This window comes from Ornithodoros turicata, chromosome 1 (assembly GCF_037126465.1).
Source record: "Ornithodoros turicata isolate Travis chromosome 1, ASM3712646v1, whole genome shotgun sequence".
Lineage (NCBI taxonomy): Eukaryota > Metazoa > Arthropoda > Arachnida > Ixodida > Argasidae > Ornithodoros > Ornithodoros turicata.
The window spans coordinates 5048869-5072943 of NC_088201.1; the positions used below are offsets into that span (position 1 = coordinate 5048869).

At 48.1% G+C, this 24075-nt stretch overlaps 1 protein-coding gene across 1 annotated transcript; it reads right to left on the reverse strand.

The window, feature by feature from the left end:
- Positions 1 to 1141: 1141 nt before the first annotated feature.
- Positions 1142 to 22626, reverse strand: LOC135377360 (neurofilament heavy polypeptide-like). Its single transcript, XM_064609718.1, has 6 exons — positions 22595 to 22626; positions 18234 to 18305; positions 15294 to 15770; positions 4969 to 7547; positions 4004 to 4062; positions 1142 to 2070 (listed from the first exon to the last, which is right to left on the reverse strand). The coding sequence occupies exons 3-4, from the start codon at positions 15676 to 15678 to the stop codon at positions 5320 to 5322; spliced, it is 2613 nt and encodes an 870-aa protein (XP_064465788.1). The 5' UTR covers positions 15679 to 15770; positions 18234 to 18305; positions 22595 to 22626; the 3' UTR covers positions 1142 to 2070; positions 4004 to 4062; positions 4969 to 5319.
- Between the last annotated feature and the right edge of the window lie 1449 nt (positions 22627 to 24075).

The window sequence follows — 24075 nt, forward strand, 5'->3', positions numbered from 1 at the left end:
TGGCAAGGGGGCTTGAGAAGGAATCAAGGGGGACACTTAAAGATGGTGTCGCTCTCGATATATCACGCATGTACGCAGTCAGAAGTTGGGTTGCACCTTGCCTCGTAAGGGGCCACGCTCAAGCTCTGTGGGAACGATTACAAAAGTGATACATAGTCTGTCCTCTGCAGTAAAAGTATGCCCTAAGCGGGCTTTTATCCCACTAAATTTGTCACACGCGAAAGACACTTCGGCCCTACAGGCACTATATAGTGCCTAAATTGGGTCCTAATCGGGCTTGTATGGCAACCGTTTGCGTTACTGGAGCAGTCACACATGTGCCCTATAGGCGGGCTATCACAGAGAAAAGCTCATGCCCTAAGCGGGCTAGTTTCAGAAACCCGTGTGCTGTAAATGTGACGAATCACGCCCTAAACGGGCTTGTATGGCGCACGGAGTGCCTAGGAAATTATTTGCGCCCTAAGCGGGCTGGTTTTGAGGACAGCCTGTCCTAGCGAAAGTTTCTTACGCCCTAAGCGGGTTAACCATACACACAGCTTGTTCCGGTGCGCCTGCACGGGGTAAGGTAAGTTTCTGAATGAGTAGTTGATCCATGCACAACCGAAAGTTGTCAGCAGAAGTTTAAATGACGGTTTGGTACGGTGAACAGGTGTACAGAACGAAAAGGAAGACTTACCAAGTCTGATTACACTAAATGTACGTGTAGAACGAGATCGAAAAAATATATATATATATATAATGAAACTAGGAAAATAGTGGGGAGCACAAATGATGGCGTCTATCTCACTCGGAGCCGAGAGGAAAGATGGCGAAAGAGGGAAATTGGGTGACGGGGGAGAAGGGAAGCGCACAGGGTTGTCTCTCTTAATCTTTGAAGGCGGCTATTTCTAGCGGAATCTGAAGGGAAATGCCATGTGATACATGATAGTAAGTGCTGGAGTAGACTGATATATAATTGACCATTCGTGGAACCCAGCTGTCCCCTTCGGATCTGTTTTGGTTTCGGTGTGTCTACAAACGTCATGATGACGTTTCTCGGGTAGAGGTTTATTGCCAAATGAAACGTTTTGGGTGGCAGTTCCAAATGCTTTCCACACTCTCTCAATGTTTTCTGCCGACATTAAAGTAACAAAGGACAAACTTGTCATTTCCAAAATGTTTAATACATCATGAAACCGCACCTGGTACAGAACTTCACCGCAATGTCAACAGCGTTATCCACCATCACTGGTGAACGGTACACAACATACCGCTCAAGCAAGAGCTCTGTCCAATTATACATGCATCAGTGAAAAGATGGTGAGGTAGCAAGCAAGTGGATGATAAAAACCTATTAATGGCAATACCCCTCAAGACACACGGGTGGCAAGACCCACACACATCCTTTTTGTCCCTCGTCTCAGGGATTTTGCTAGCATGGATACATACATAAGAGTCCTGCGGCCTTTGGCAAGATGAATGATATAGCTTAGAAACACGTACATTCAAAATCTAAAACAAATGTAGTCGATGTATAGTTTTATGCACAACGTACTATATGAAATGCCCCGAGCCCTTGTGTTCGCCCACCTAAAAAGAACAAAAACGTGGTTCACGTTGGATAGTGCCTTGCTCGTTGTGTGATCACAAGCTGGCAGCACACTCTTCTGAAAAGAACTTTGATTTTCCTGCGTAGGTTTTGGTGGAACACTTCATACATATACCGTAATTTCTTCTTAATGCACAGAGGAAGAAAAAAGAAAACCTAAAAAAAAAAGTAGCTAGACTCAATCGGCACTTTGCTGGTGTTTGGACCCTGTAACGTACATCTAAACTGGCAAAAAAGAGGGGGGGGGGGGACATGGAAAGAGCACTTCCACAGCACACGAAGGAAATATGTTCCTGCTAGTCCTAGACCGAAAAAAAAAAAACACAAAAAAACAAAACAAGAAGAGAACAGGTAATGCTCGTGGGCAATGCAATAAAATAAAAATATGCCATATATAAAATGGAGATAAAATCTTATCTCCTCTTTATGTCTTTCCCTTAGACTTGCTTGCTGGCGGATCGTGTTACCCGTCTTTGTGCTCCCTGAAAATAAGAACAAGAGATAAAAGGTTTCTACCCGTATCAGGATGCCTAACAACTCCGCACTCGCAGCGGACGATGCGTTCGAGCTAGAGCACTAGAAAAACAGAGTACCGCCAGCCTTTTCCCTCGCCTCCGCGATAGCTATTGGTCGAATCCACCCACGTGAACCGTGATTCACCATATCCCTTCCATTTATTTGTTCATTCATTTGGATACACGTCGTACATGTAATGCTGCCGTTGATCACTGGCACTGCTAACTAAAACACTACAGTTTGACGTCTTGTGTTTTTAAATCATTGTTTTATAACTGAGATTATACTACCGCTACCTAGGAAAACGTTTTTCCGCTTTGTCATTTGTCCAGGTCCGTATACCTGCGCGCACAGTAGTTCCTGTACCGTCCAGGATTGTCGGGCACAGGTCACCTCACGTGTGTTTCCATAAAATTGAATCTGTCGCAGAGCGTTAACGCGGCGGGCCATATTAGCGTGGAAGGGAAATGGTGGCATTGCATCATGTGACGTGAAGTCAAGCAAAGTCGAGTCAAGCCAAGCGCTTTGCGGTACTTTGAAACTTGTTTTCCCAGTGCCCTAGTTCGAGCGGCTCAGCGCGCATTCGAGGGATAATTCGCTTTCATTTTGTCATGTTTCACGGTCACGGTTACCCAACTGATTGTCAGAACTGGCTTTGAAATTACACGGTTTGAAATGAGGCTCTTACACTCCTGTAGGATGCGTGTGTTGTGTTTGTTCCCACGGCTCAGCTTGGTTCTTTGCTCGTCCCATGCAGGGGACAAGAGCGATGACCGGCGCCTGTTCCGTGTGCTTTGAGCTGTACTGCTCACTGCTCAGTACAGTGCAGCACAGCACATGTTCTAGTTACCGTCGCATGCACCGTATTTCCTCGAATCTAGGACATTTTTTTCCCCAAAAAAAATCCCGCGTTCCAATGTCAGGGGCCGGATGCGCACCAGGACGAGGTCGAGAGAGAGGCCGGAGCAGGCGGTGAGATCGGATCAATAGCGCAGCGTGTCCACGTGCTGCGGTTGGCAGTGCCAGCGGTGTTCGTTCACTCTTACGGCACACCGCGCCAACCGTAAAAAATCCCCTGCGCTGGCGCAACCCTTGATCTCTCGCTGTTGCTTCGGTCATTTTCTAACGTTTGCCTCTAACGAAACCTCCTTGCCGTCGCTAAATTGTTGCCGCATTCAGTGGAGAAAGTGATAACTTTGCGTTCAAGTGCAGCAGAGACTCTGACGACTTTGTGCACTTTTTGAAGGCGGCGGTGATTAATAAATAGGGAGTGACTTTTTCGGGTTAAACCCGATTCCGCCCGGTTATTCCCCACCCCCCCCACCCGAACTGACCTCCGACCAATTCGGGTTTAACCAGATTTCTCCCCGAATTCCAGTGACTATGAAATCCTCGAGTGACGTTTCCACTGAAGACGAACAAAGGTAGCCACGTGTAACACATGTAAGAATGGGTCACTTACGTTCCCAGCAATACACCCGCGTGTGTCGACACTGTCTATGCCTTCTAAGATTACCGCTGGAAGGTCACAATCCCGCAAAAAAAAAAAAAAAAAAGAGTGATTGGGAAGGACTTAATAGACATGAGGAGAAACAAAACCACCCGATAATACCCGAAGGCACAATTATCGCCCGATTTCTCCCCGAATTACAGATTTAAAAATAGCGCCTAATTTTTACCCCCCCCCCCCCCCCCCAAATCTGAGAAGGGCAATTAAGCCGAAAAAGTCGCTCCTATCGATAAATGGTACCGTGCTTCGTTTCCAACTGTTCTATAGTGCCCCTCGATCTCTGTTTACTGTTTTCACATAATTCACATAATGTTTACACATTTCACAGAAACTACAGTAACCCCCCGTGGTGGAAAATATTTCCCACAACGCTCAGTAATGTCACTCACGGTAGATGCGCCTCTAGTTGCAGCCGTTCTTCGCAACTTTGCTGGAGTCGGGCCTTCTTCTGCAAGGACAAAAGAAAAATTGCGGACTCTCTCGTGTGAACTTTCACCAGAGGACGTCGCATTTGCGAGCCACTCCTGTTGTTAGTTTACAAAGTTTTAATCGTTGTTTTCATAGCTACTTTCCACTTTTTCTGCATGAAGATGAAGGGGGACTCATAGTTACGAAAAATATTTCAGTGCCTACAAAAACACACGTGATATGGGAGTGTGGCACCTAAAAAGGTGGGAGGTAAAACAGGCTAACATGGTGCTTTAGCGATTCTGATACGTCTCTTCAGTTCAAGATCCAACGCGCTCACTGGAACTATACCCATAAGCATAAAGTCTATGTAGCTGGGTGATTTTAACTCAACTCAGGCAGGGTGGTTCGGACACCATCACAGATTTCCTTTAAAAACATATATGTTGTACAGCAACACGCCTACACACAGGAGCAATACATATTTTGGATTTTTTTTTTCCCAATTTGTCAGGTACGACGACTTTCAGTGTGCGCAAACAGCACCGGTCAATTCTATTTTGATCTTCAATGAAAAATCGCCAAATTCGCAACCAAATTCACATTCTGCTCATATTTGTCTTTGCGCTGTACTCCTGCTATACGCGGGTACTGGCGTGTAGGTCAAAGCGTGCTCTTTAAAATGTCAAATTTACGTGACTGTATTGATTGTAATATCAAAGCTGCTCCATCGCAGAATCAATTTCTTTGGGATTTTTTTTTTTTGTTTCTAGCGGATCACAACACAGAGCTCCGGTGCTCCTCTGTGTGTGCATCTTCAGGTAAAACATATATATATATATTTTTTTAAGGAAATAGGTTACGGTGTCCAAACTAAGCTGCACGAGTCGAGACCCAGCTAACCCACGCATTATACTCAAAATATCACCTTACTCAGCTCACTCACCACGAGCTTCTTTAATTGGAGAGAGTTTGGCCTGAAGCTCGTGGATCTGTTGTACATCTGCCAATGCCTCCACAATGGCTCCACGGCGACCCCTTCGAACTGCCCCTTCCTTTCCCGTTAAGGGCTTCTTGGCAGCCTGACGCCTTGATGCTCGGGTGGTGGCCGGCAAGTCAGCCTCTTCCGCTGTTGCTTTTGGAGGCGAACTTGGATGCTCCTTGGATGCAGCCTGACGCCTTGATGCTCGGGGGGGTAGCGGGCAAGTCAGCCTTTTCCGCTGTTGCTTTTGGAGGCGAACTTGGATGCGCCTTGGATGCAGCCTGACGCCTTGATGCTCGGGGGGTAGCGGGCAAGTCAGCCTTTTCCGCTGTTGCTTTTGGAGGCGAACTTGGATGCGCCTTGGATGCAGCCTGACGCCTTGCTGCTCGGGGGGGTAGCGGACAAGTCAGCCTCTTCCGCTGTTGCTTTTGGAGGCGAACTTGGATGCTTCTTGGATGCAGCCCGACGCCTTGATGCTTGGCGGGTGGCCGGCAAGTCAGCTTCTTCCGCTGGTGCTTTTGGAGGCGAACTTGGATGCTCCGCTTGCTTGCCTCCCCGTCGTGTCACCTGCCTTTTGCCTCCCCTCAAGGGCGACTTTGTCGCGAGCTTTGCGGCAGGTTTTTCTTCCTCGTCTTGCGCTGGATTCACCGGACTGACAGGAGACTGGCTGCTTGTGGGAGCCAATCCACGAGTCCTCTTCTTCGGCGTGGAAGAGGCGCTCGACGCCACCGCTTTGGCGGCTCCCCTAACGGCCCTCCTGCGAGGAGGAGACTTGGCAGGGACGGCCGACCCCGTTTCCTGCTCCGCAGACGCTTTTCTTCTCGCACCCCTGGTGCTTTTCACGGGAGCGGGAGAATCTGCAAGAACCTTCCTGGGGGAGGATGGTGCCTCTTTCGCGGGAGCAGGAGCATCTACAACTGCATCCCTGGGAGAGGATGGTGCTTCTTTCGCCGGCTTTTTTCCCCGTGCTCCTCTCTTCACAGGTGTGGTCGGGGCTTCTGCTGCTTCTTTGGCCTTAGCGCGTCTCGTGGCCCTTCTACCAGGCGTAGCTGCAGCCTCTGCAGGCGTTCTTCCTGTCGAGCGCCCAGCGGATTTCTTGACCGACGATCCCGTAGCTTCTGCGGGGGTTCCGGCTTTTCCTCGCGCAGATCGCTTGACGGGCGTCTTCTCTTCCCCTCTTCCCGATCTCCTGACGGGCGTTTCCGAAGGGGTCGCAGATTTATCCTGTGCGGACGTCCTAGTGGTCACGGCCGCTCTCCCACGCGTACTCGCCGGCGTGCTTCGTTTGGCAGGTTTGGCAGGAGCAACAGCTTCTGCAAGTAGGACCTGCGCCTGAACCTGGACAGAAGCACCTGCTTTCCCTGCTTGTACCCCTTTGGGGGAGGCAGCTTCCTTGCCTTCACGCCCTGCTGCAACTGACGACTTTGGTCCAGGGGACTTGGAGGATGGCGAGGGCGATCCGGTCTTGACAGGCGACGGACGAGAAGCTGTCGCTCTCCGCGGCGATCTCGTAGGGGATGGAGTTTTGGCCGGTGGCCGGCGTTCGGGTGACGCCGGCTTTCGTGGGGACCGTGCAGGAGAAACACGCGTGGTCCCTCGCTGCGGCAATCTCGTTGGAGAAGAGGTCCTCGTACGCAGCTGGGCCCCAGCAGGTTGCCTTTCTTCCTGGGGTGTCTTGCTCCCCAGTGGGGAGCGCGTCAGAGTCGAGTTTTTCGAAGGCGATCGAGGAGGTACAACCTCTTTCTGCGGAGATTTTCCCGGCGACCGTCTTCCGCCCAGCGACCCACTCTTCCGAGAGGAACGTCTCGTTTCTTTTACTGGGAGGCGCTGCGGAGACGAGGGCGGCTTTTCCTCCTTCTGGGGGGAAGAAACGTTTGCCCCGCCCCCACGCGGGGATTGTGTCCTGAGTCTCTTCGATGGCGGCAATTCTTCCTTTCCCGCAGAACTTGCGGAAGACTGGCGCTTCGCAAGCCCCTGGGACCTCCGCGTCCCTCTCGGAACCGGAGAAAGGCTGCCTCGATGTTCGCCACCTTTCGCAGAGGACTGTCCCTCCCGCGGAGCCGGTGCACCCTCAACGGGAGTCTGGAACAACCGGGCCACTGGGGACACAGCCGCGTAATCGCCGCCGGCGGAGGAGGAGGCCCTCGCAAATATCCTCTTCACCCCCGTAACGTCCGTGTAGTCCGCCGCGGGGCTCCGCTTTCCGAAGATCCTCTTCACCCCGCCGACATCGGTGAAGTCGGACGCGGGGCTCGTTTTCGCAAACATGCGCTTCACGCCGCGGACGTCGCGGTAGTCCGCCTTATGCGAGGGGGACCGCTTCGCAGGCTTCGTCCGGGTGCTCAACGACGACTTTCGAGCGGAGCTTCCGCCGGCCACGGGCTCCTCACCGCCCTCCTGTGTCACTGACAACGGGGACACGAATACGTCGGTGGGAATGCTGGGCGTCGCAAACTGAGATAGGTTCGGGGAGGGTGTACTCTTGCGGACGCGGGAGCGACCCACGACGATCGTTGCTGGAGAGTTTGCGTGCCCAGTTGATGCTGGAATAGGTACGATGATGCGTTAGTTGGACAGCAAATACCTTAACGAAGGGGCCAGACAGTATTTTGGACAAGAATGATGCTCTTCTGCCCTTTCACGTAAATTTCTCACACGCCAAAAAATATTTCCCTATCCTGCATCCTCAATTCCGAGAGGGAAAAACTAGAAAGACCAGAAACCGGTAGTCTCGGGCCAGTTCGGGGGGGTGGGTGGAATAACCGGGTGAAATCTGGTTTAACCTGAAAAAGTCACTCTCTACCTAAAGGTCATGAGAGAGACAGGCACGGTGTTCCATTACGGCATTCCAACAAAAATGCCAGGGGATAGCTTCAAAGCAGGTCTCTTAGAGAACATATGTAATAAGTAAGTAAGGTCATCGCTTCTTCAAATTAAACTTCACACTGCACGAAGACCCTCGAACGTAGCAGTAAGAAGAGCCGTGGGGAGTCGACGGCCACAGGAAGCCTTTCACATTTCCCTCTAATCTGCATGCGTTATGTTAGAAAGTAATAACTGTTTGGCAGGATTTGTGATATAGTATCCGAGTAAATTTCTACCGCAAGTTGTTTGGGTATAACTCTACATTATCTCCAGGCGGAATGAAGAGCAGAAACTTCGCTGATTTTCTACTGTGTACGGACTCAATTAACGCTGTCAGCCTTTCCGTCTCCCAAGGTTTTCCGAGGAAGCGATAAAACATTTTTTTTTTTTGCGTTTCGGAATCTGTTATGGTAGCCAAAGACGCAACAGTGCTGTGGTCCCGATTTGTGTTGTGGTTTGCCGTGCGTTGGCAATCTGAAAGGAGTCACTGCTCCCGCTCCGCTCCGGTCAAACTTGAGCGCATCAGGGCTATTCGCCCACTCGAGACTCGATTCATATTCCTCACACATGTGGGTCATAAACAGAGTTGTACGTAACGCGTTACTAGTAATCAATTACTTTTTTCAGTAATTTTTAACATAATCAATTAATTTTGTGAGCAAGTAATTTTCCAAGTAATCTGATTACAATTTTCGGTAATAAATTACTGAGCAATTGATTACTTTTTTAACCTTCTTTCAAGAATGGCAACCCTTTTCAGCAAACAAATCTGTAATAAACGCGTGTATGTGTTTCGTATGTTGCTTTCAAATGTATTTGTGAATTTCACTTACCAAATATGTTGGTGTCTCATTTTAGAATTTGCAACAAGAGCTGCATATTTGCATTCACTGCAGGCTTGTTGGCTTTGCTATGGCCCACAATTTAAAAGTAACAGAAAAAGTAACGCGTTACATTTTTAATCAGTAACGTATTACATTTTTGATGACATAATTTGTAACGGTAAAGAATTCCTTTTCGCGCAGTAGTAACAGTAATTGTAATCAATTACTTTTTCCGAGTAACGTGTACAACTCTGGTCATAAACTCTTCCAGCGCATAAGTCAGAAATGTCTGAAATTTCGGGCTTTCCACTCACACCTGGCGTGGCTAGTTCATGACGGGCGCAGCGAGGGCAGACAGCGTAGTTTTGTCACTTTGTGGCTTCATATCAAATTTGACAGAGTCAAGTTCTTGTTTATAACTAGGGTTCTGGGTTTTCGGAGTTTATTTCTGGGCGTTACCAGAAAATGTTTTTCGGAGTTTTTTCTTTTTTTTTTTTTTTATGATGCATGCACAGTTGCGCAGAAAAAACGCAGTTCTCACATTTATTGCTTCAACACTACAGAGACACAAGCTTCACAATACATTTCGTGTGACGTACGTTGAGGTGTTCCGCAATTCCAAATGCACCCTTTTCCGTGCGCAGTGCTCACTGTTATGCGGCAGTATTTACGTACGACTACCTCTGCATCGCGATCGCGGGACGATGTGAACTCCTCGAAATCAGGGTACTCCTAGATGAAGCATCTGTGTGCTGGGCATCTTCTATTTCTACATTTTTTTTATCTGCCGTACATCTTAGGTTGTGCAGTGCGGCACGGTGCCCGACTACACCACGCGCTTATCTGCGCGGCCTAAATGGTTACGAAGATATGGAACATGAAACTTGTGAGGAAGCGCAGTGCTCTAAATGGTCAGTCTCGAAGAATATTTTTTTAAAAACCGAAAAAAAAACTATACGATATTTTCAGGTATTTCCTCCGCCAATGTGCTTCCTAAGCACTGGGCCTCAATATAGTATATATAATATAGTACAGTATATATATTATAGTATATAATCCGAGTTTTAAGACTAGTCCTACAAATCTGTCATTCCTTGCTAACGGGATGCCTAGTTTTCTGAGTCTTCTGCACACAGTTTTTAGTTATCGCTCATATTTTTGCATTATTTTACAAACTACATTCGTGGCTACCACACAAAATTGCGGCTGTTGAACTTTGTTGTTTTGCTGTTTGCTTTGTTGTTTTTTGTTGTCATATACAGTCAACCCTCAATCTACGAACACCTGACGTGTCTCGAAAAATTGTTCATAAATTAAAGTGCAAGATGCGTGGAAGAGAAACAGGCTGAAACACGACAGGAAAATGCAGTACTTAGGTTACGTTTATGTTGCATCGGCAGACACACCACAAAACAAAAAAAACTTTATTTCCGGGAACCACGCTCTTAAATACAGCTCGGCACCGCAGCGCCACAGGGCAAAACAGATAAGCAGGTGTAACAGATAAGTTAGCTCGCTTATGGAGCACCGAAGCTCCCGCTGTAACGTCTTCCTCCTCGGAATTTAATACACAAGATATACGCAGTACGTAAAATCCTTCATTTTTTTTCACTTTTTCGAAACTCATTTTTTTCTAAAATCTACTCCTTGATATCGGACCGGAGCAGTTCTGATGCGCTTGCTTCTCCGCACCACGGTGGAACCTTGATTTGCCGGTCTTGACTCGACGGACTTTGGGAGTTCTGGTGCGTCTTCGCGTGGTGCTGCACCGGTAGGAGAGAGCTGTGTGTGAGCTGTAGACAAAGACTGAGACGGAAGCCTCGGAGACGTCTCACCACTAGAACCCAATATCGAGTGGCGCGCGCGCCAAGATCAGAGTTCGAGGTAACTCGTTACTGTAACTAAGTTCCTTTTTTTCGGTAACTTGTAACTTAACTCGGTACTTTTGCGCCGTGGTAACTTTTAGAGGAACTCGTTCCTTTTTCGGGTAACTTTGCCAAATTAACTTAAGTTCAGTTCCGAGTTAAAAGTAACTCTATTTCCACTCACGTCCACATATTTTCTTGCGTTCTCTCCGGTTCCTTCATGGCATTTTTTGCTATAGAATGCGATATTCAATCAATGACAGTATTTTACTCAGGAAGTAAGAACTGCTGCCATTGAAATGAAGCCGAACCATTGTGCGCCCACAGGGAGTAAGATGCAAAGACCTCAACCAGAGGGACGTCATCATGACGTTGGTGGACAGACTGAAACCGAAACAAATCGGAAAGAGAGGGCTGGGTTTCACGAACGGGCACTCATTGAAAGAAAAGTAGTACCGAGGGTCGCGTCCCTTTAAGGGACCATATCGTCATCCCCTCGAGACCGTGGCTTTCGGGCGCGACCTCGTTAACCTCTAGCTTCGAGCGTAGTTCAATTCTACGGAATTTGTGGCGCTGTCGAACACAATGACGTCGATGAAAGTGTGACGATGACGTGAAAGTGTGAAAGATGACGTCGATGAAAATGACGTCTATGACGCCATTTCTTTACGAACAGGGAGAGGTCTATTGTTGGAGATAAAGCCTGTTGCACTCCTCCGCACGCAACTCAAGGTGTAACTCAACTGCTCACGCGCGCTGCACCTGCGTAATTCTATTTTGTGTCAAAAGTAACTTGGAAGTTACTCGTTCATTTTTTTAAAAATAACCAAGTAACTGCGAGTTACATTTCATGCTGAAGAACTTCGTTATTAACTTACTTACATTTTTCACGCGGTAACTTAGCTCGTAACGAGTTCTCTTTGACGGATAACTTCTCAATCTATGGCAGAGATGGTCCACGTGCGTAAATCGTACCGTGGTGCCTGTCTCGACTAAAAAGGTAACGGGACTTACACATTTCTCGATAACACCAGCAACCCATAAATCACGTTCACCCTTCACGGTTTTGACATACGCCAAGTCACCAAACATCGAAATTTCGAGCCGACCCCCTCTTCTGGTGTCCGAGTGATCCTTAAACGAGTACAGAGGGCCAGCCAAAAAAATTTCAGATTAAGACATCTGATGAAAGTGTGTGTGTCATTATACCGAACAGCGTGAAAGGTTTTAATGTGTGCAATTTGTTTACCAGAAAAAAACTCGCATCAACGTAGCTCCGCGAGTTCACCCTTAACTCCCCACTCCAGCTATAACGAGGATGAGGAGGTACGATGCCACGTCACCGGTGACGTCATAAGGAGAACTCGTTCTGGTTCGCCGGTCAGTGGAGGTCAGTGCCTTGTCCCTTTGCCGCCGTATACCTGTTTTGCCAGTTCTCCCGGAGAATTGGGGATAGAAGGAGCGGCCGAAGCATTACCGAGCAAGGAGAAAGGCTTTATCAGAACCCCCAACAGCGGAGTAGCAGACGCCAGTGGAGTAGCAGACAACATTTCTCTAGGCCAATCAGCGAGCGTTCTCCTTATAGCGTCACCGCGAGGTTCCAGGCAGATCACGGGCTGGTACTGCTCTTCACCAGCGTTGCACAGGGTCGCTTTTTGCGACGTATTTTAAATTAAATTTCCGCTATAATTATGACTCTGTGGTGTAAATTACTTGGCACGGTGCATCTTACTGGCCTACTTAACAGTTTTATAGGAAGAAAACTGGGTGTTAAAAATGACTTCTGTGCTACTTTAATGACCAGCTGCTTCGATTTCATGCGCTCTATGAAACTGGGTTTAAGCAGAGATAACTTAGTTCGCGGCTGCCGCTTTAAAAACAGCTCCGATGGCGCATGTCCGGTTATCGAGCGAGGCGTGTTCCGGTATGCTAACGAGAACGCATCTAATCTTTCCTGCAAGCTCCGATTGGAACGGTCGCAGTGACCTCGCAGTAACTTGCTTATCCAGAGCCCTTTTTGTTGTCTGCACGAGCCTCTCGGCCGTACCATTTGATGGCAGGTGATAAGGGAGACTCCGATTGTGACGGATCCCGCAACTTCTCACGGTGAATTCTTCCGATGTAAAATGGGGACCGTTAGCACTCACCAGACTCTCTGGAAAGCCATAAGTAGGGCCTGACTTTTTAGGGTTAAACCCGTATCCGCCCGATATTTACCCCCCGTACGAAATCTGTAAAATTTGGGTTTAACCCGAATCTACCCGAAAACATCCGGGTCGCGTGGCACACTCATAAGCGTGCATTAAAATAAAGTTTGATAACATTGCTAAACATTAGTTCCATGTTAAGAAAAAAATTTATTAAACAAAAAAAAAAAACACCCGAATACACCCGAATTCCTGACGACAGAATATGCCGTAACGGGATTTAACCCGAATACACCCGAATTTTCAAATGAAAAACATCACCCGATATTTACCCCCCGAATTTGGCCAAAAATAAAACCCGAAAAAGTCAGGCCCTAGCCATAAGCCGCAAAATCCGATCTTAACTTTTCAACTGTTGTCATCGTTGATGTAGATGTCATTCGAAAGACTTCTATCCATTTAGAAAACGAATCAACCAGTACCAGAAAAGTATCGGGGGGGGGGGGGGGGGGGGGGGGTTGTTTCCATTCATAAAATCCACATGTACTCTTTCCTAACACTCGGCGGGAAAGGGCCACTGCATTGCCCGACAAGTCGCACAGTCACGTACGAGCTCTTCAACGTCACAGTCAATCCCGGGCCACCAAACATAGCTTCGCGCTAACATTTTCATGCGAGACATTCCGGGATGTTCCTCATGCAATAACATTAGCCACTTGTGTCCTTAGTTTCTCAGGCACAACAACCCTTCCGCCCCAGATTGGGCATCCCTGTCCGGTGGACAGTTCATTGCTTCGTGTCGGCTACTTCCGGGCTTTGTCCTCGACGGTATTTCAGACGGTAGTTGTGCGCCGACATCAAAAGTAACAGGGGCAGGCTCGGCTCCAGCAGACTCATCAGGCACTAGTTTCGCAGCAACAGACCTTACCCTCTCCAAGAAACTATCTGGGTCTCTGGCTGTGACGGGGCTATGCCCCTTTCTCAAAAGAACGTGAAGCCACGAAACTATGTCCCTGTTCTCTTTGCCATACTCAATTGCCCTCAGATTCAGCACTACTCGTTCAGCACTGCCTCAGTAACGTGGCTGAACTTCAAGAGCCCATCTGGACTTCCCAGGAGAGCTACATAGTAGTTGTTGAACAGTTAGTTAACGAGTCATTAAAGAAAGTAGTTTGCATAATACATAGACCCTGATGTTTTAGGGTTAAACCCGATTTTTCCCCGAATTTGCACCCCGAATTGAGGTTCACCTATCTAGGGTTAAACCCCATTTCTACCTGCAAAACTGCACCTAGGCTAGGCACCTCAAGGCATCGACATACTAGTTTCTCACAAAATATGAGACTGCCCCTTACTTCTGGCACTCTGGATAAACGGTACAGTGAACGTTTATTCTACAATAATGCCCGATTTCTCCCCGAACTTAGTCTGATGGTAATTTTTCTGCCCGAATTTGCATGAATTTTCGACATCAATTTATTGACCCGATTTCTACCCCCCGAATTTGGAAAAATATAAAACCCGAAAACTTCAGGGTCTAATAATACATCACAACCGTCAGTTACAGCTGTACATCGCCGTAGTCAGTTACGTAACAGCGACTGCAAACACTCTCCGCTGAGCGCGCTTATCATGAGCTCTTGTGCGCAGTTTCGAGCGCACACGTACAGCTCAACGTCGGGAGTTGGGAACACTGAGGAGAACGGCCCGCACGGAGTGTGTCGCAGTCCGATCCTTGTCTCGGTTTCAGAAAAACTGATGTAGCTAGTACACTTTGTCTTTGCATTTAATGTGCTCCTTGTGCTCCCCTGACGTAACGTGGGTAACAACAGCATCGGGCCACCCTCCACACAGAATGCCGATGCAGAACACACGGCGCCCTTTCCTGGACGCGATCACGCGTCCCAATTCAGTCGTCTATTGCTCGAGAAACACGTGCAGATACTTGTTTTCGTTCACACGGAGCCGTGATCTGCAATATGCGAGGCAGAAACACGGCAAAGGCGCCCTTGTCGCCCGAAAACACGGGCGAAATGCGCAGAAACTAGAAGCGCTAGAACTAGAATAGAAAGCGGCAGCAATACCGATGTCTGATGATGATGATGATGATAACTGGAGGTTTTGGGCGCAAAAGCGACTCGATACCGATGGCAATTGGGCTGTTATGGGATTGACGTTTACGTCTGTGTGGCCAGACAAAACGCAGGCATTCTAGATATAGAGGGGGAAACTGCATTTTCCGGGAGATTTGCTTCTCGATCGTACAATCGTACAAAACTGTCAGAATCCGGGAGTCTTCGGATGAATCGGGAGAGTTGGCAGGTATGTATATATGGGTATATTTTCTGCCCAAACTGAACTATTATTTAATTTGTTTTTTCATTAAACAAATGTATCATATTCTGCTTCAAAACACTTTTCAGTACAAGTTTTTTTTCGTGGCTTTTGGGCTCGAAAGGATTCGAAAAGATTCGTGGATTCGCAGAACCTTCCTTCGGATTCGGAAAATTCTGGATTCGTCCCATCTCTAATCTAAATAAATAAAATCAATAAAACTCGAGGCAGGAAAAAATTGGGACTGAACATACCAGTCTGTACTCGTGGAGTGCACAGGCCCGTGGAAGCAGCCACGATATTCTTAAACTTCCTGCGCCTGTGCGCCGTCGCTGCCACGCGCTTCTGCACGCAGGTGGAAGACGTCCTTGGCACTCCTTGCTTCACCACATCCGCCCAACGTCGCGGAGCGTGGATGCACATTAGCGCCGCGGACTTGTTGGGGTCCGAGGAGGCGGCGTGCTGCGTTAAACTGCGCCGAGCCGGTGTCCCCCCCTTGGGGCTTGCGCCTGCTCCTCCTCGGAGAGCCGCAACTCTCGCATGAACTGCGGAGCCACTGTGCCGCCCCGTCTTCCGCCCAGAGGCGGGGGTCCTTCCGTAGAAATTTCGGAGGGGACTGATGCCCTTTCCGGCAGCCATCAGTGGCCTTTCGGTGGCCTTCCTCTTGTGGTGTCCTTCCGGCGTCGCAGGCGTAGCCTTTCTTACCGAGGGCTGGGCTCTCGGCGTTGACCCTGTCGAGGGAAACTCTGCTCATTTTTGTTCATGACCCATTTCATATCACGTGAACCCAATTATAGCCGAACACATTCACAGCAAAACGCGATACCACAAAATTCGCGATACGGCGAAATACCCGACATTCCCTGTCATGCTGCAGTGCATAAAGCCCTCAGCTTTCTGCAGTGGGGAAACTTGCTTTTCTGCGAAGGGGGGTTTACAAATCTGCATCTGTATGTGTTCCAGCCTCAGAACGTCACTTGTCTCATGTCTCAAGCTCTTATAACCAGCTCCTATAATGCCATAGGAGTGATTTTTGCCAGCATTACAGGATTTTAATCGATTTTTTTTAAAGATGTTCCGGATACAGTAAATCTATGGCATGGTCCTGACCAGTTTACCACAGAGGGGCTCTACTGCATATACATTTCTGCACTAGAGCACTGAACGGGCCTGGACTTACCCGAAAGACCCGGCCCGGCCCACTGGTTGGGCCGGTCCGGGCTTGACAACGCCGGTCATGGTGGGGTGGGTATGCATGCGAACATATTTCACGAAACTGGACAGCTCAATTTTCGTGTCACTTTTTTTCCCCGTTGGGTACGGGATATCATGGTATTCTCATCCGAAAACTATCACTATTTTTTTTTATACGTGATCATCCTTATTTCGTGCAATAGGCCTCGATTTCACGCATGCACTCGTACACATTTGGGGAAAATTTAGTCTGGCGGGCGTGCCGAGAGTCCGGCACGAGGGTCGCTTAGGTTCGGTGTTGGGATTTCATTCCAGTGAGAGTCCGGCACGAGGGTCAGTCAGGTTACGTATTCAGACACAACTTCCTTCGCGTGGGAGCTCGAGAAAGGGGAACTAACACCGGTGCACGCGCAATGGGGCGGAGATTGTCTCTCTCGAACCGCAAGGTACATGCTTATCGCCCACGCGCCACTGCGCACTGCGTTCCCAAGCAAGTAAGCATCAAGCACAGGGCGGGTTGACGGCAGAGAAACGCAGACGCTCCGTCTGAGTGTACCTCCTCACTCTCCACCAATTAGCTGTGCCCTTTTCCTCGCTGCGCTGTGCTCTTTAGTGAACCTAAATACGCCTCTGGGCCTCGAGAACCCATAGAGCAGAGGCGCTCTGGGATCGGGCTGGGCTCGGGATGGAAATCTACAGAAGACGTCAGGCCCGGGTGCGAGCCATAGCAGCCGGGCCTGAAAATTAGGCCCGTGCAGGGAATGTGGTCCTTAAAATGGCGAAAACCAGTCAAAAACGTTTTTATTGCGAAGTTTGTTACCTCAACAATCAATTCACAAATCCTAGGCACGGATTCGAGATTTGAAAATCCCAGTCCCAGTGGCCAAAATGGAGAATAAAATCTTTCTCGATTCTGCCAACCACGTTTTTTTTTTTTGTTTCTTTTTAAGATCTGCGCCTCCGAAGTCCGACAAAAGCCTGATTGGTCGTCGTGCGTTTTCTTGTACGACTTTTTTTTAAGGAAGGACTCTAGGAAGGACGGAAGGAAGGAAGGAAGGAAGGATTCTAGATTTGCAGAACCTTCCACAGATTTGGATTCGGAAAATTATAGATTCGCCCCCACCTCCCTATATTTGTGCTCACTTGACAAGTAGCATACTGCAGGCGTCCCCCAACTTTGACCTTCTCTAGCACCCGAAAGAATTCACACTGACTCCTTGTTGGCCACACCTGAAAGCGCGACTCAACAGCTTTCTTTCGCCACTAGATTTGAAGTCTTGGTCGAGCTACGTCATGTTTTCTGTGCCCATCGCACGTAACCTTTGAGTGCCGATGTCTCAGTTTGCCATTCTTGAGCCGACCACTCACGTTATTTTTCATCTCGCTCAGCCTGCGCTTGAGTGATTCCAATGAGACGGCTTGTAGTTTTCTGGGGCACGGATATCGAAACAAAAAGCCTCGCGGCCCCATTCCGTGAGGTCCCCCCACGAAAGGCCTCACTGCCTCATCCTTATGAGGCATCCTTATCCTCACGGCCTTATGAGGGCCCTAACGGTGGGCCTCATGAGGGACAATGCCTCACGACTGTCCTCGTGAGGAACATTCAGCGTGGTCTGGCCTCACTCACCCTCACCTCATCGTCGTGAGGTGAGGGTGAGGCGTCTTCATGAGGGTCCTGATGAGTGAGGACGCCCAGCTATGTAACAAACAGGAAGCACCTCCTCGATACCGAGGACAACACTCCCACGAATTTTGTGTTATTTATTTATAAACGATGAACTACGGCACTTCACCCCAGCGACAGAGTTTCAGCTGTCGAATTTTTGTACAAATATTATGAAAACCCTTTCTTTTGCAATAAAAAAAAAAAAAAAACGATAAATGGGCTTCGGTTTCTATTACCTCACAAAGTCAAAATTTGTGTCTCTGTCCGTGTCTAAAAATTGTCTGTTTGTGTGTGTGTGTATCTCATCAAGAATGAAGAGAAATTGCGAGCCTACCCGACTTCTTTCCCGACCCAGAAGACCCAGGTGTCCTCCTGCTCACGACACTTTTCCTGGCTGTGGGAGTGGCTGTTGGGAGAAATAAGTTTGTGAACACCGAGATGGTGTACGCTACAAACCACAAAGAGTTCCGTTCAGTCTGTTGCTACGTTTTTTGCTAAAATAACTGCATAATTACCTGCGCAACACAGCCATGACAGACGACATTAAGAGCGTAACACCATAACTTGTTCAAGTTATACACCATAACATAGACTTGAACACCATAACGTGTTCAAGTCTCGATGTCATTTGCGTGGTGCCACACCCGGCGACGTTACTCACAAAACGTAACTTGGAGCATCTAAATAGTACTCTCAGTTCAATGAACTACACTTGGTCAAAGCAACGGTGGGGGAGAGTTGGTACATACTGACACAAAAACCGGCGCAGAAGCAGAAAGTACAAAACGTAGACAAAGCGCTTTCTGAAAGTCCCTATAGATGTGGCCCTAAAGTGGGACGCCCTGTAGACGTGGCAGCCTGCCAAACTGACCCTACACTGGGGATACCGAGAATGAGAGGAGTGCTTCCTCTGTGCGCAAGGAGAATGGATGGCTTCAGTAACGAGACCCTTGTACATCACCTCCATTTCTTCGACTGTTTGTACCCATAACTTTGAAAAGAGTGTTAATCCAATCCAGGACTGGTGGTGGCTACTTAAATGAACAATAAGGAAGCCTTGAAGGGACACTTCGCAAGGATTAGAAAAAAAAAAAGAGAGAGAGAGAGAGAGAAAAAGGGTGAGCATTTTCCTGCTGACTCACTTATCCTCAACTCACGAAGCACAGACTTCATTGGCCTCAATCACCCTTATCAAATTTCCTCACCAGTAACTAAACCTCAGTCACCCTCACATTACATTTTAAATTTTGCCCTCACAAACCTCACGTCAGGGTATCGGGATTCCGAAAGGCCTCACCATCCTCGTCCTCACATGCCTTCACGTGTCCTCACAGCGCCTCACGTACTTTCGCCTAGTGAGGACCCACCATGGCCTCCCGAGTCCGCATCCTCGCGTGCCCTCACCTCATGAGGGCCCCCATGGCCTCACGTACCTCTCGTCCTCACGAGCAGTCGCCTCGTGAATATCCTCATGGCCTGACGTGTCTTCAAGTCACTAGTAGGCACATGAGCCTCAAAAGAACTTTCCGTCATGTTCACATGACACGTCGGCGTTGAACTACTCTGTCGGAAGTTGGTACGGTCAAACTCCTTTACAACGAACGCCTTTATAACGAAAAGACCCTTATTACGAACGTTTTTCGCGGTCTGGTCAGGCGCCCATAGGATTCAATGTATACTTCAGACATTTATAACGAATTCCTTTATAACGAATGAACCGAAATAACGAAGTGATTTTGAAGTCGGTTGGACGAAATTCGCGACCTTTACAACGAAGTTTTGCAAGCAACTGTCGAGTTGCGAACTTCTGGCAGCGTTTCTCATTCCGCCGCGGCGCGCTCGGCACCACATATGAGGGTTCCGCGGGTGTCATAAAAGGCGGGGAGAGAGAACAGGCATTCATCGTCCTGGCATTTGTCCAACTGGATGACTTGGTTACGTGGGTGGGGCGCAGACGGGATTCGTGGACCTCGGCTGTGCGTCCTGCTTCTTGTGGGCAGGTTGGACGGAGCGTACGAGGTCCGACACGCAAAATAACAGTAACGCTGCCCCATCTCTTAGGCGAGAGCAGAGGCTTGGGAAGTGCCTGCCCTCCGCGTCCTCCTATTGGCCGGCATCCAGGAGGCGGAGCCCCCCTCGCATTTGGTCAGCACACGCAATGATAGTCGCGGAAAAAAATTCGTATCAAAATGAAATAAACCAGAACAAAAATTGAGGCAAGAAAATAGGCAGTGACTTAATTTTCCATCACTGTCAGTGGAAGAGGCCGGTCGTAACGCTTTTGTGTCTTCGTTTTTAGCCTATGCTGCCGAAATACGCGAGATGATTCAAAAGGCACAGCACGTGCTTTCCAGCCGCGCGTTCGTAAAGCGTGCTTCTCCTAAAGCACACAGGCATTAGGTGAAGCCGACTTGCGGAATGGTGATATGCAATGTTGCCAGAAGTTGTCGGGATACGTTCCCTCCACGCGTTCTGGTCACTGTTTTCGTCACACAACTTTGCGGTTTATTGTTGTGAGGGAGGTAAAAATGTCAAAAACAGAGATAAAGTTCAGTGTTCATTGTAGATTGACTGTCTGAGGTGCGTTTTGATTAGGGCAACGAAATTCTACCAATAAACCAGATTGCTAGCATTTTAAGGCATTTTTCTTTTGAAACATCCGTTTTAACGAAGTTACCTTTACAACGAAGATTTTCTGCGAACCCCTGAAGTTCGTTATAAAGGAGCTTGACTGTACTAATGATAGTACGCGGCATTAAACCGTTTATAGGGTTTCGTGGTGTGCTTGGATAAATTTGGTAACAGTTATTACTGTCACAGTGAGGTTTAACGTTAGTGTTTGGCATCAGCAAAGAGGAGCCCAAACCAATCTCCTCATCCGTGAGGCCCCCCACGAAAGGCCTCACGGCCCCAACCGTCTCACGGGCCTCATCCATGAGGCTCCTCACGGAATACCCTCACGTATTGATGCCCTCACGACGACTGGCCTCGTGCAGGCCCTAACGGTGGGCATCATGAGGGGAACATTCAGTGCGGTCTGGCCTCACTCACCCTCACCTCATCGTCATGAGGTGAGGGTGAGGCGTCTTCAAGAGGGTCCTCATGAATGAGGACGCCCAGCTATGTACCAAACAGGAAGCACCTCCTCGATACCGAGCACAACACTCCCACGAATTTTGTGTTATTTATTTATAAACGACGACGGTAGAAAACTGAAACCATCCTCCGTCCCAAGCAGCACACAATATTGGACCCATATTGGCTGGTCATTGGCGATACGGGTCCAATATGGGACCCGTTTCGCCAAGATTTTCCCCATATTGGCTGAAAATGGGCAATATAGGCCCCATATTGCCCAGTTTCAGCCAATATTGGGAAAATCCTGGCAATATGGGCCCCATATTGCCCACTTTGAGCCAATATTGGGAAAATCTTGGGAATATGGGCCCCATATTGCACGCGTACACCCCATATTGACTGAACAGGGTACGTAGCCGTGTTGCACAAATGCCCAAGCAGCACGGCAAGATTGAACGTTGAAGCGTGTGAAATACCCTATTCACTACATCGTTACATTCAACAACTTCCCGCAGATGATACACATTGTTCGAAACAGTCAACGTACTTGGCATTCCCAACGTAAAGTTCGCTAGAGTTCGACACCTCAACATTCCACGTCTTGAAAGTCGCCGCCATCTTCCTTCGCGATGCCAATGCCAATCGGTCGAGCCGACTGTGAGCAAGCGAGTTGTTTGAGCGTAATCACGCGTCCTACAACTAATGCGCATGCGCGACAGCCCGAACGGACGTTTCATAGGGCTAAAATGTCGCTGGGTGCTGTAATGGTAACGAAATTGCGGCAGGTCAAGTAAAAAACACAATGTTTGATAAGAAGGGATGGCTATTCTGTAAAGTTAGGTGATTTCAAGTTGCTGCAAGCAGTGTAAATTGCTCTGGCGTGTGTCCGTCACCGCCACGAAAGTGTTTCGCTGCTTTGTATTCTCGGAGCGGGTGTGGAAATTGTTAGTCCACAGAATACTGCGATCCCAATGAAGGCTTCTGAGGGATCATAGGACTGCTTGTGATCTTCAGCGCGGGCGTAGCACCTGTTCTTCGTTTTTTGTGTGTGTGTGTGTTTGGGCAATGCAGTGTTTCTTTCCTTTTTTTTTTCGTTCTTTTTTTTTGCAGTGATGTGAACGTGGATCAATTACATCCGCAGAAATAAAAAAGCAAAAATCATACAAAAGTAGTGAATATTATACAGCATAATGCTTTATTATTACACGGGCTCCCCGTAGGTGTTATCACAGGAATGTTGGCGCAAAATGGGCTTGCCAATATGGGCAGCCCATATTGGTCCAATATGGAGCCTGGTTGCACTCCCCATATTGGTCCAATATTGGCAGCCCATATTGGGCCAATATTGGCAATCTTGGCAGCCCATATGGGTCCAATATTGGACCAATATTGGCGTGCTGCTTGGGGTACTACGGCGCTTCGCCCCAGCGACAGATTTTCAGCCGTCGAATTTTTGTACAAATATGAAAACCCTCTCTTTTGCAATAAAAAAAACACACAAAAAAAAACGGGCTTTGGTTTCTATTACCTCACAAAGTTAAAATTTGTGTCTCTGTCCGTGCCAAAAAATTGTCTGTGTGTGTGTGCATCTAGAATGAAGAGAAATTGCGAGCCTACCTGACTTCTTCGCAGACCCAGAAGACTTCCTACAAACGCAAACCGCAAAAAGTTCCGCTCAGTCTGTTGCTACCTTTTTTTTGCTAAAATAACTGCATAATCACCTGCGGAACCCAGCCACGACAACAGACGACATCAAGAGCGTAATGTGTTTAGTCGCTACGTCGTTTGCGTGGTGCCAGACGCGGAGACGTTACTCACAAAACGTAACTTGGAGCACCTAAACAGTACTTTCAGACCATGAACTACACTTGGTCAAAGCAAAGCTGCGGGCGAGTTGCTACATACTCACACAAGAAACGGCGCAGAAGCGGAAAGTGAAGTAGACAAACCAAGAGGTTTCTTAAAAAAATCGTGGCGGCCCTAAAGTGGGACCCTCTGTAGATATGGCATCTGCCAAGCGGACCATGCACTGGGGGTGCCAAGAACGAGAGGAGTGCTTTCTCTGTGCGTAAGGAGAATGGATGGCTTCAGTATGGGAGTAACGAGACCCTTGCGCACCAGCTCGAGTTCTTCCGAGTGTTTGTAAGATCTGCCCCGGGCTTTGGAAAAGCGTGTTTATCCATTCCAGGACTGGTGGTGGCTACTAAACCGAACAATAAGGAAGCCTCGAAGGGACACTTCGCAAGGATTAGAACCACCCCTAGATACCGAGCACAACATTCCCACGAATTTCGCGTAATTTATTTATTTATTTATTTATTTATAAATGATGGCGGTAGCAAACTGAAACCATGCTCCGTACTACGGGGTTTCGCCCAGTGAAAGATTTTCAGCTGTCGAATTTTTGTACAAATATTATGAAAACCCATTTTGGTGGAACAGTGTACTGTATTTTCACGCGTATTATAATTTTCATAATTTATATAATTATAATTTTCGCACGTTTTACCGGCCGCCGGGAGAATTCCGATCGCTGTATGCGAGCAAGCGCTTCCACGGCGGTCGTTACGTCGATGCTTTGTTTACACGTAGTTCGATGGGAGAGCTGACGGGAACCAACAATTCGATTGCAATATCGGACAGTGATGGCCAGTAGTTAACTACATGTAGTTAAACTACCTGATTGTAGTTAAAAAGTAGTTATCAACTACTTGCAGAAATGTAACGTGCAACTACTAGTTAAATTACTATTTCGAGTAGTTGACTACAGTAGTTAGGTTACTGCAGGCGCCAACTACTTCCGATTTTGCCGCAAGCTTTACGGCACAACTGTGCTGCCGACTTTTACCTTGAGCTACTCGTTTGATGAGAACGAAGGTGCAGAGCAATTGCGCCGTGCATGTGTACTAAATCTTCACTTTTATCGCTGCTTGTGGTTCATATCTAGGGGTCTAAGAACGCTATAGAATGGAATTGGTGTTGATGGACAACGTTAAGTAGTTAGAGATGTAGTTAAACTACACTGCAGTAGTTTTGAACTACCTCCCCTGAAAAGTAGTTGAACTACTAGTTAAACTACTCCGTCGCAAAGTAGTTAG